The sequence below is a fragment of the Triticum aestivum genome, chromosome 2B (assembly GCF_018294505.1).
Source record: "Triticum aestivum cultivar Chinese Spring chromosome 2B, IWGSC CS RefSeq v2.1, whole genome shotgun sequence".
Lineage (NCBI taxonomy): Eukaryota > Viridiplantae > Streptophyta > Magnoliopsida > Poales > Poaceae > Triticum > Triticum aestivum.
The window spans coordinates 62308127-62319702 of NC_057798.1; the positions used below are offsets into that span (position 1 = coordinate 62308127).

At 46.9% G+C, this 11576-nt stretch overlaps 1 protein-coding gene across 1 annotated transcript; it reads left to right on the forward strand.

Moving 5' to 3' along the window:
- Positions 1 to 507: 507 nt before the first annotated feature.
- On the forward strand, positions 508 to 11273 carry LOC123040447 (uncharacterized). The gene is made up of 3 exons (XM_044463286.1): positions 508 to 701; positions 3561 to 3604; positions 8262 to 11273. Exon 3 carries the CDS (start codon positions 8336 to 8338, stop codon positions 10928 to 10930), a length of 2595 nt encoding a protein of 864 aa, XP_044319221.1. The 5' UTR covers positions 508 to 701; positions 3561 to 3604; positions 8262 to 8335; the 3' UTR covers positions 10931 to 11273.
- Positions 11274 to 11576: the final 303 nt, after the last annotated feature.

The following is an 11576-nucleotide window of genomic DNA, read 5'->3' on the forward strand; positions in this document are numbered from 1 at the left end:
ACAGAGAATGCCAGAAGCTTGGCGCCACTTCATCCATCCGGCTTTGATCCGATGGTTCACATCTTCATCAATACCCCCATCCTCCTGCAACATTGACCCCAAATACCGAAAGGTGTCCTTCCAAGGTACTCCCTTCGTTCCAAAATAGATGACTCAACTTTGTACTAACTTTAGTATAAAGTTGGGTCATCTATTTTGAAACGGAGGGAGTACCACCTGGCCATCAAGGCTAACCTCCTCCTCCTCACAGCTAGTAGTATTGAAACCGCACATCATGTACTCGGTTTTAGTTCTACTAAGCCTAAACCCTTTCGATTCCAAGGTTTGAAACGAGCATTGTTTCAAATACAAAAAAAAAACCCTCCATTTTTTTGTTAGTAGAGTATTGTTGAAATTAAGTGCCTTCACAGCAGCGCAGGTCACGTAGTGCGTGTGTTTGCAGGAGAGAAAGAGAGGGGTCTGAGTCTGAGTGACCTGCTGACCTCCGCCATGGCCGTCCTCCTGAGTCCTGACCCGAAATTAGTTTTCTTTTCCTTGGTCGGTCCCCTGCCGTCCACATCTCTCCCTCCTCACTTCCTCCCCTGCTACTCCCTGAGAAAAACCCTCGCTCCTTCCTTTCCCTCCTCTCCTCTTCCTCGTCGGCAACGCCCGCTACCATTCGCGGAGGCCCTCGTCGTCGCGCCCGCGCCGCCGACGATTAGGTATGTAATCGCACTGCCTCCTCTGCTCTCCCGCATGCCTTGAGTTGAGGCAACAGAAAGCTCGCCCTTGATTGAATAGTACTCTGTACGTCTTGGCTGGTGAACATTGGGGCCGGCGAATCCGGATTCAGAGTTGGATATCTCGGATCTGTTTTTGAGCGGCTAGGGTTTGGGGGAACTTGATTTTGGGTTGCTCCGTCACGCCGATCTGTATACATGGGCTCAATTTCTTTCTTCTAACGTTATTATAGGCTTTCCTTTAGCAGGACCCGTATGCACCAAAGGAGGATTGGTATCTCTGTTGGTGTTGGTCTCCTTTCGGAAACATGTCGCTGCAGTGGAGAAGTGGGGAAATTTTTGTAGCAGAAAACAGTGAAAACTTTTTTTGAGCAATTTTTTGTGTGGGAAATGCTTTTATAGTGTTATCTTGTTGCTTGAATATTCAATGCATTCATTATTTCGTTATTGAATTAGAGTTTTTATTTCTCTGTTCATTTGGACAGAAAGAAACAGAAGTCGATCGATTCTAGATTTTGCCTGGGTTTCCTCCGATTAATCAGGCAACGGCCTTCTTAATTAATGACACAAGGCGAAGCAGTGAAAGCTATTCTATTTTTAGCCTCCTTTCCCTTTCTGTATTGAGATGGAGCAAAATAGCTAAAAGAATCATATTGGTTGGTGGTTCCAAGTAGCATTTATTTTTGAAGTTTGTACGAATATGACCGTAGTGGTAAGTATGTGCTGCCGAGTGAACTTCACCTCGTCAGTATTTCCATTTTTGTTTGCGCCGGAATAACGTATATCTTGACTGATGAACTTCGGGGCAAATCCGGATTCAATCCGCTAAGGTTTGGGGCTGATAAACGCCGGAATACCACCAAGTTGGATATCTAGGATATCCTTTTCTATTTGCTAGGGTTTTGGGCCTTGGAGGAACATGTGCCGTTCCCTTTCGCCCGCTGATTTTGGGTTGCTCCGTCACGCCGATTACTAGGCTTGTAGCCATGGGCGCAGTTTGTTATGTCATTAGTCTTTTAGCAGGACTCCTATTCACCAAAGGATTGGTATCTCCTTTGGGAAACCCTGGTGAACTCGTAGTCACCTTGTTAGAAACTCTGTTGGCATGTTTTATTAACCACACTGCTTTGTGCAAAACATAAGTGCTTTTGATTTAGGCTTTTGTTGAATTATTCTGCCAATTTGAAGGACACTGATAGTTACATCTACGTACAGAATTTGTTCTGGTCCCTTATGCTTTAAGTTCGACTATATTAGTTACTCTGTTTTGTGCCAAAAGTATGTGCTGCTGAGCCAACGTCAGCTCGTTAGTATTTCAGTGTTTTGTTCGTGCCGGAATAGCGTACATCTTAACTGATGAACATTGGGGCAAACCTGGATTCAATCTGCTAGGGTTTGGGGCTGATTAACGCCAGAATATCACGGAGCTGGATATCCAGGATCTTATTTGGGTTGCACCGTCACGCCGATTCGTAGACATGGGCCCAATTTCTTTCTTCTTCCGCTAGCCTTTCTTTTAGCAGGACTCCTAGGCACCAAAGGAGGATTGGTATCTCTGTTGGTCTACTTCGGGAAACATGCCGCCGCAGTGGCAGTGCGGAAGTGGGGAATTTTGTAGCAGCAAACAGTGAAAACTTTTTTGAGCAAAAACATGGGGGAAATACTTTTGTAGTGTTATCCTGGCTTGAATATTCAATGCATTCATTATTTCGTTGTTGAATTAGAGTTTTTATTTCGCTGTTCATTTGGACAGAAACAAACAGAAGCTGATTCTAGGTTTTGCCTGGGTTTCCTCTGATTAATCAGGGAACAACCTTCTTAATTAATGATGCAAGGCAAAGCTTTTGTCTTTGTTTCCTGAAAAATATCAACATTGAAAACTGTTCTATTTTTAGCCTCGTCTCCTTTCTGTATTGAGATGGAGCAAAATAGCAGTAAGAATCATATTGGTTGGTGGTTCCATGTAGCATTTATTTTTGAAGTTTGGACGATTATGACCGTAGTGGTAAGTATGTGCTGCTGAAGGTACGTCAGCTCGTTAGTGTTTCCCTTTTTTGTTTGCGACGGAATAGCGTACATCTTGACTGATGAACTTTGGGGCAAATTCAGATTCAATCCACTGGGGTTTGGAGTTGATGAACGTGAGAATACCACCGACTTGGATATCCAGAATATTATTTTTGATCGATCGGCTAGGGTTTGGGGCCTTGGGGGACTTCTGCTGTTCCCTTTCGCCCGCTATTTTGGGTTGCTCCCTCACGCCGCTTACTAGGCTCGTAGCCATGGGCTCAGTTTCTTCTGTCGTTAGTCTTTTAGCAGGACTCCTATGCACCAAAGGATTGGTACCTCCTTTGGCAGGCATGCCGCTGCAGTGTGAACTGGGCTTCAGATGTACAATGCTTTTTCTCTGTTATTGCAAAAAAGGGGAAATTTTTTGAGAAAAAAAGTTGTGTTGCCTTTTTAGCCTGAATACTGAATGAGTTCCTTGTTTTGCTATCAAATTATAGTTTTTATTTATCTTTACATTTGGACAGAAAGAAACAGCAGTCGACTCTAGGTTTTGCCCGGTTTTCCTCTGATTAATCAGGCAACAACCTTCTTAATTAATGATACAAGGCAAAACTTTTGCCTCTGTTTATTGAAAAATACCAAGAGTATACTGAGAAATATTCTAGTTTAACCTTTAGCTTCCTTTCCTTGTTTTGTATTGAGAAGGAGCCAAATAACAATAAGAATCATATTGTTGGTGGTTGCACATAGCATTTATTTTTTTATGTTTGTACGATTATGAGCATAGTGGGAAGTTGAAAACAAACATTAATGAGACAAATTTTTCTGCAGACAGTACCAAGCTCATGCTCTCCTGCCTGTCACGATGATTTGTGGTAAGTATGAACTTTTGTTTTGTCCGTTTACAAACTCTATCATTTTTTGGTTCACACATGTACAACTGGACACGCTCAATATTTTCCTGGCCTAATTTACATGCTGGCTAAATTCTAAAGAATTTTATTTTCTATGCATCTGCTTATTTGTCATGAGTCATGACTACATAATATTCGTGGAAGTAAATTAAGCGGTTTTGGAGTTGAGGGTGTAAAATGGACTCAGCAGATAGTAAGAGACCAAAACTTCACTGTTCCTTCTATCTAGCAAAAAGAATCAAGAAATGGGCATTATATCATTCAAGAAATACATGATTGAACAATGAAGAATCTGCAGTATAACTGAACTGGGAAAGAAGGTAGAGAGAAATCTGATGTATTAGCAAAAAAAGGGTTCGGCGCCGCTTTATATATAAAGCAACACAGGTGGCGGCCCGGTCGGCGTAGGTGGCGGCTGGGCTCCCTCTCCCCTCGCGCGTTGGAGGCTTGCGCGGGGCGTCTGCTTCGGGCGATGGTGGTGCGCCGGCGGCAGAGCGCGGTGACTAGTGGCTGGTGGCGGGGTCTGCAGGGCGCCCAGCCAGGGCGTGGAGGGCTGTGCGAGAGGCGCCCTCGTGGTGGTGGTGCCGGCTCGCTCTGGCTCGGCCAAATCTTGTCGTCGATGTCGTTGGCGACGCGGGGCTCCCACCGGCGGTGCCTTGGTGCGGATTCTCCCTGGTGGCGCTCTGGTGCAGAGGCTGCTTGGGGTCTGGCGGCCAGGGGCTGGTGCGGTGCGTTGTCCTCGGGTGACTACGGGCAGGCTTCGGGCCAGATTTGGCGCTGGGAGTATGGTGTGCGGTGCAGGGCTAGATGCACGGGGTGCGGCGGGCGTGTGCTGTTGGTGCTGGTCCGGTTTGGCTCCAACGGGGCGGCGTGAGCCCAAAACGATGGCGATGGAGCGGCACGGCTGTCTTGAGTTAGTGTCAGCATGATCCGGGTCGTTGACGGCTGGCTTCCACATGCGGCGCCGATCTGGTATGTGGCGGTGGATGGCATTCTGCGGCGTGCAAGTACAGGGGCCGACCGAGTCCACGATGGTGCTAGCTTGCTCGTTGTGCCTTCTTTGCCTGCGGGTTCGTGACGTCGGTCCGAGTTGGACCCTCATGGCGCTGCTACAACGCCGGGCGGATCAGCGTCGATGGCTACGGATGTGGCCGCATGCGAGATCCCCGCTCGGCGCCAGCCGCGATAGTTACTGGGTTGTGTCCCCCTCAGTCCATCGAGACCGACTGGGGACATAGGTGTGGATACCTCCTACAGTGGAGGTGTCGACCCAGACCCGCTGGCTGATGTCGGGCCAGGAGTAGAAGGAGAGGCCTTCCACTGTTCCTATTGTGAGTGGTGTATTGTGAAGCAGGCGGTTGGCGGTGTCTAGGGTCGTGGATGCCAGGACGTCGGCTCTGGGACGGCGGTCCACATGGTTGGCTCTACGGTGGGCATCATGGCTACGGTGGTGGTTATGTCTCTTGGTCGTTTGGGCGACGAGGGGTGTAACGGCGGGTGTCTCGGGCCCCCCTTCGTTATTGGCAGTGGAGACGCCCAGGATTCGGACCTGGATGTTTGTCCTCGTCGCGGATGTCTTGGGTGCCTCATGGTAGAAAGGGTGAGTTGCCGAGCGTAAGCTCCGCGCTTTTGCGCTGATGGCGATGACACCCATGAGTGCCGCTTTCCTCTTGAGGACGTCGTTGTGGTTCTTCTCTCCATGCCAGGGTTCCGGGTGAAAGCCCTTGTTCTTCTTGGACTCGACGGCGACGACGCTTTGTGCCGTTCCCCCTCCTAAGGGCGTTGTCATGGAGCTTATATGTGTTAGGGCATGTCATGGCATAGTTTGCAGGCCTAACTGTGTTATTTCTCAACAACGTAGTCACGTGCATGTATGTTGTCCAGTTATCCTAGGATCTGCTTTGTAAGAGGGTCGCCTCACAACTTTGTATTGTTCGACCCTGTCCTGTGATGTGTGCTTTATATGTAAAGCGGGGCGCGAGCCTATTTCGAGGAACTAATATAAGGCTATGAGGAGACCCTCTTACAAAGCAGATCAAAGGTAAAAAGCAAAAGTACAGGAGCAACCACACCCTACCACAACATGACCTAGACTACTGACAAGAAAAGTAACCGGGCCACCTTGGAAAACCGCTGGACCTCGATGCACCGCTCACACCAAGCTATCGTTGGGGCCCCCTGCCCTCCCACTTTTGAGCGTGCAATGCCACTCCTGCCCGCGGATAGCGAGGACCACGAGTGGTGCCAACAAGGACCCATGCAAAAGATGAGGAGGCAAGCGAGACCGCCTCAAGCTAGAGTCAAAGAAGCTTCAAGATAGGATCCAAAGTTGCCCGTAGATAACGACGTGGCATGACTGGAAGGATCCTAGACTCCACGTCAATGCCTCAAGAGAGTGACGATGCAACACTCGTCGTCGCCGAGACCGAAGAATGGTCAAGGGTTTTCACCTAGAACTCTGGCGCAGGGAGAGGGACCACATGACGCCCTCAAGAGGGACGTGACACCAACGAGCATCGTCATCCCTGGCTTCGGAGTGCAAAGTTTTTGCCCAGAGCCTCTCACCCATGCTACAGGAGGAATCACGAGCACCAACCCACCCTAAGGGTCGACCTGTCACCACCAAAACAGACCTCCAGAGTAGGATCTGGGAGCCACCATAGTCGAAGCACTACCAATACCAAGATCTCCCACCGCCACATGACTCGCCGCCTCCAAGAAACCCGCTGAAAGGCAAAGCAAATGGACCACCACCTGGAGTTGCCACCCCGACATCCAAGTAACCCCACTCCCTAGCCTCACAATTGTTTGACATGGATATGCCCGTCAGAGAAGACATACGATGACCCCCTCTGGAGACCCCCACCTGCCAGCAATGAGACCAAGCAAGGCGAAACCGCCTGATGATGGGAACGCACTACCCACAAGAAAAAGACGGCGGCCATGGCCAACCACCCGTTTCAACCGCCCCAGATTTGGGCAGGATCGGTGCGGGTACCTCGGGCAACCCATCCTTGGTCCAAGGTGGGGCGAGGTAGCCGCCGGTGCCCCTGGCCCTAGGTGTGGTGAGGTAGCCGCCGGTGCCCCTGGCCCTAGGTGTGGTGAGGTAGCCACCGGTGCCCCTGGCCGTGACTACATCGCGAGGTGGTCGGCATCCACAACCCCCACGGCTGCGACCCCGAATCGGCCGAAGAGCCCCACCGGCCCCTGTGCCGAGGCAGGCTCCATGTCGATGAGCCCCCAGTCCAAGGCGAGACACAACACTTGCCCTCTTGGTCGCGAGCACCTCTGCCCGAGGCGGCCAACCTTCGAGGTGCGATGGGAAAGCCCCACCATCGGCAATCTATACTAGGGTTAGGGGGAGAGAGGGCAGATATAAGGGAAGGAGAGTGGGCTGCAAGACCGTCCCGCCACCGCCAACCGGCGCTGGGCCTTTGGCCGGCAAGGACGACCCGCGACGGCGGCGAGGGGATTGGGAACCGCTCGAGTTGCCCCCTGGGGATGACTCCTAGTCAAGAGGAATCTGATGTATTAAGGTATTCCACTAACTGAAGTCACTGATGAAGATGAACATTATTATTTTTCCTTTTGTAGCGGGTGGATCGATTTATAATCTTGCTAAGCTATCAGTTGTCGTTGTCCTTTTTTCTTCTCGAATACGCATACAATTGTGTGTCGTTGTGCATTAGGCGCCAAAGAAGGCACAAAGTACAAGTTACCAACTGCGGAGCTTTAATTGTGCTTAATTTGTTTTTTGGCAAATTACCTTGAAACCACTATTGTAGCCAACCTGTCAAAGGTTTCCTCCTCGAAACACAACGGATAATGTTTGAAGGACAATAAAACAGCTGGAAAAGATACAAAGAGAAGATGAAGAGAAATGTTTAATCAGAATCTACTGGAAAACCAAGTTGTTACTCACTTCTGGGGGTTTGCAGGATTTATGTAGAATCTGGGAAATTGAACCCTGCTGGGAGTGCTCTCTGATCAGTTCAACACATATTTGTTGAAACTGACATGTCACATGTTTAGCCTATGGACTATCTAATGCAGTCTAAACACATGCATTACATTTTGAGTGCTAATGGTCTTTCATGTTGGTAACAGTGGCTAAAAATTATGAGATTGATGCCTTTTGAGTTAATTTTGTTATGTTAGGGTCGCAAGAAAGTGAGCATTGTTCTTTGGTTGTTTGTTAGGCATGTACAATCGTCGATAAGAGGGTCTTATCTTATACCATGCATGTCATTTAGAGAGGACAAAAACATATGATGCAGTAGATTATCTCTTAGTGCCATCTCTAGCAATTAATCTTTGCGTGCTCCTAAATTTGTGGGATGTTTAAAATTAAATTAGAACACCTGTAACTAAGAGATGACATCTTGTAAAATGGATAGAATTGTCTTATCTTCCTTACTAAGAGATCATCTCTTAGCTGGAGAAGACAAGCCTTTTTTTCTCATTTCTCTCTCTTCCAAGTCAGCAATTATCCTAGGTGGCATTGCTAAGATAGCACCATTGTACACTCCCTTATGTAGCAAAAAACGCATGCTGTTCTTCTGTTTTAGAATGTACTCATGAAATTTCTTGATCATAATTTTTTGTTTGTTTGGTACAGGTTGACAAGTCACCTTTTTGGTCTATTGCTTGTTCTCTGTTGTCTGGAAGTAGTATACCTCACTCCATACTACCATGAATCTCCATAATACATGTCTGCAAGAACAGCTATCGGGCTCAAATTCTGCAAGGCCACAAACATTTTGGACCAGCTGTCCAGCTTGTCGCTACAGATATGAGTACTACCATGAAATTTCACAGAAAACTGTCCGCTGCCAAAATTGCTCGAAGGCCTTTGTAGCACATGTTTTAACTGACCAACCTGTTCATTCTGGTCCAGAGCAATCTGTGTGGAAAAATGCAGGAGTATTTTCAGAAATTAGATTGATTCGGAAGTTCAAACCGGGGCAGATCTGGGCTCTCTACAGTGACATAGATAAGTATCCCAATTGCTATGCCTTCATAGAGAAAGTTGAGCTGCAGAATAATGAAGTACAAACAAGATGGCTTGAAGTTTGTCCTGATGGAGAGTTGGAGAAAATATCTATAGAAGATCGAACTGTCGGGTGTGGAACCTATAAGGTTGCCACCACTGATGGTATTATGATTTACACTGACATGAAATCCTTTTCTCATCGTGTAAATGCGATATTCACTGGTAGAAGGAACTCTTATGAAATATATCCTAGGAAAGATGAAGTTTGGGCACTTCTGAAGGGATGGGATATCGGTTGGAGTTCAGATGCTCACAATCAAAAGAAATACAAGTATGAAGTTGTTCAGGTCCTCTCTGATTTCACGACTGGCACTAGCATCACCGTCATGCCGCTTGTCAAGATAAAAGTCTTTGTTAGCTTATTTATGCAGTCTAAAGAGGCTACTCCATATCTGATACGGCAGGATGATACAATATGGTTCTCGCATTGTATCCCATACCGTTTGATGGGTGCAGCTGAAAGTGAAGGCATTCCAGAAGGAGCTCTCGAACTTGATCCTGCTGCGCTTCCCCTTAACTTGGAGCAGCCTCATGTTCGTGTCATTTCAGAAAGCAGGTCGGTAAAGGGCTCGGAGTTTGATGCCGCATATGCTGGTTCATCCAGAGGAAATAAGCCTCGAAAGGAATCTGAAGGGGTTGGGGAGAGGCAGCATGCTACATGCATGAACGCAGGGATCTTTGCAAAGACATCGGTGGTAGAGAACAGATACCATAACACTCCATCTATTGTAGAAGGTATGGATGTTGCTGAAGAATCTGACGACGTGCAAGCGGAAGTATTATGTCCTGAATTTTTTGACTTCGACCAACTTCGAGATGTAAGTCGGTTTAGACGCAACCAGATCTGGGCTGTCTATGATAGTCAATGCTGTATGCCAAGATTTTATGCTCGAATTACAAAGGTAAGAAGGGCCCCAAAGTTTGAGGTACACTTTGTTTTGCTGGAATTTGATCCCAGAAATAAAGCAGAGGTGGCATGGTCACGTGGGGAACTGCCTGTTGCTTGTGGACATTTTAAGCATGGAGCATCACACACAGCTAAAGAAACTAAGATCTTCTCCCAGATCATTTCCTATGAGAAAAGCAGGACAAGAAACTCGTTTGAGGTATATCCTAAGAAAGGTGAAGTTTGGGCCCTTTTCAAGGGATGGGACATTGGCTGGAGTTCGGACGCTAAAAACCACACAGATTTTCAGTATGAAGTTGTTCAGATTGTCTCTGATTTTACGACAAGCACTAGCATCATTGCCATGCCGCTCGTAAAATTAAGAGGCTTTGTTAGCTTATTTACGGGGTTGGAAGAGGCAACCCCGTACGTGATACCTCAGGATAACACACTAAGGTTTTCACATTGTGTCCCTTACCATTGGATGGAGGGGACTGAAAGAGATGGCATTCCAGAAGGAGCTGTTGAACTTGATCCTGACGCGCTTCCCCCTAACTTGGAAGATGCTTTTGCCTCTGTTGTACCTGAAAGCATTTACACTCATTCTGCTGTACAAGATAGTACTGATGTTTATGAGGAATCTGATGATATTATCCAGGAAGAATATGAATGTGCTGAATCTGAATTCCATGAATTTACAGAAATGAGATCACTTGACAAGCTCAAACCTGGGCAAATCTGGGCTCTCTACAATGATATGGATAAGTTCCCCAATTACTATGCCGGCATAAGGAAAGTCGATCTCAAGAATAATAAAGTACAAGTGAGATGGCTTTATGTCTCTCCTCGGGGAGAGGAGGAGAAAAGATTGGTGAACGAAGATCGCCCTGTTGGCTGTGGAATCTTTACGGTTTCCGGTGAAAATGATGCTATTAAGACTTACACTGGTACACAATCATTTTCTCATCCTGTATGTAGTAGCCCAACTGGTAGAGAGAAAGAATTTGAAATTATTCCTCTTCCTCGTGAGATCTGGGCCGTTTACAAGGACTGGAGGGCTGGATGGACTGCGCACGATTTTAAAAATTGTGACTATGAATTGGTGGAGATATTAACCCATACGGACTCGTCCATACAAGTTAAGCTGTTGAGAAAGGTGGATGGTCACAGGACAGTATTTAGAAGAGAGCCATCTGTGGAAACGATATGTAAGGATGAGTACTTAAAGTTCTCTCACCAGATCCCTCGCTTCCATCTGACAAATGAAAAAGGAGGCAAGCTTCGAGGCTGTTTGGAGCTCGATCCTTTCTCGGTGCCAGAGAGGTTTCTCGGCATTGATTCAGTGTAAGATAACCCTGTTCATGGTGGCTCTTTGGATGGCTCTCTTTTCGGAGGAATTACAAGACTGAAGGTTGTGCGGAAGTTGATCAAACCGTGTTTCATGCTGCCCAGAGTTCTCCATGTCCCAGTGATGTTATGATGTGCTTGTTTACTCTTCCTGCAGCCGGTGCCTCTAAGATCTAGTTAGAGGCCTGAGATTTATTGCAGCTGCTGTTTTTACTTTTGGTCCGGTTATTGAACTGATACTCTTCCTTCGCTCGTAGTTTAACTAAAACGTGTAGTAGTATGGTTTAAATGTGATGGATTCTGGATGGGATCTGCCTACCCCAACTTGTTTGGGATAAAAGCTTTGTTGTTGTTGTTGTTGTTGTTGTTGTTGTTGTTGTTGTTGTTGTTGTTGTTGTTGTCGGACGCTGGATTTACATTTTATTGTAGTGCGCATCATCATTTCTGTGTGGCTCATTGTGCTTGTGCATGCCATTGACGGTACAAGCCATTTCTGAGATCGCATTTTCTCCAAGTACTTCAGCAAAGTTTGGGGGACAGCGTTCATGAAATTTAGTAACTTGGTAGAATCTGCGCAACACTGGTACTCATGAGTACGATAAACCTGCTGAGGAAAAATATTATGTGTCAATTCATGGCATTTTTTT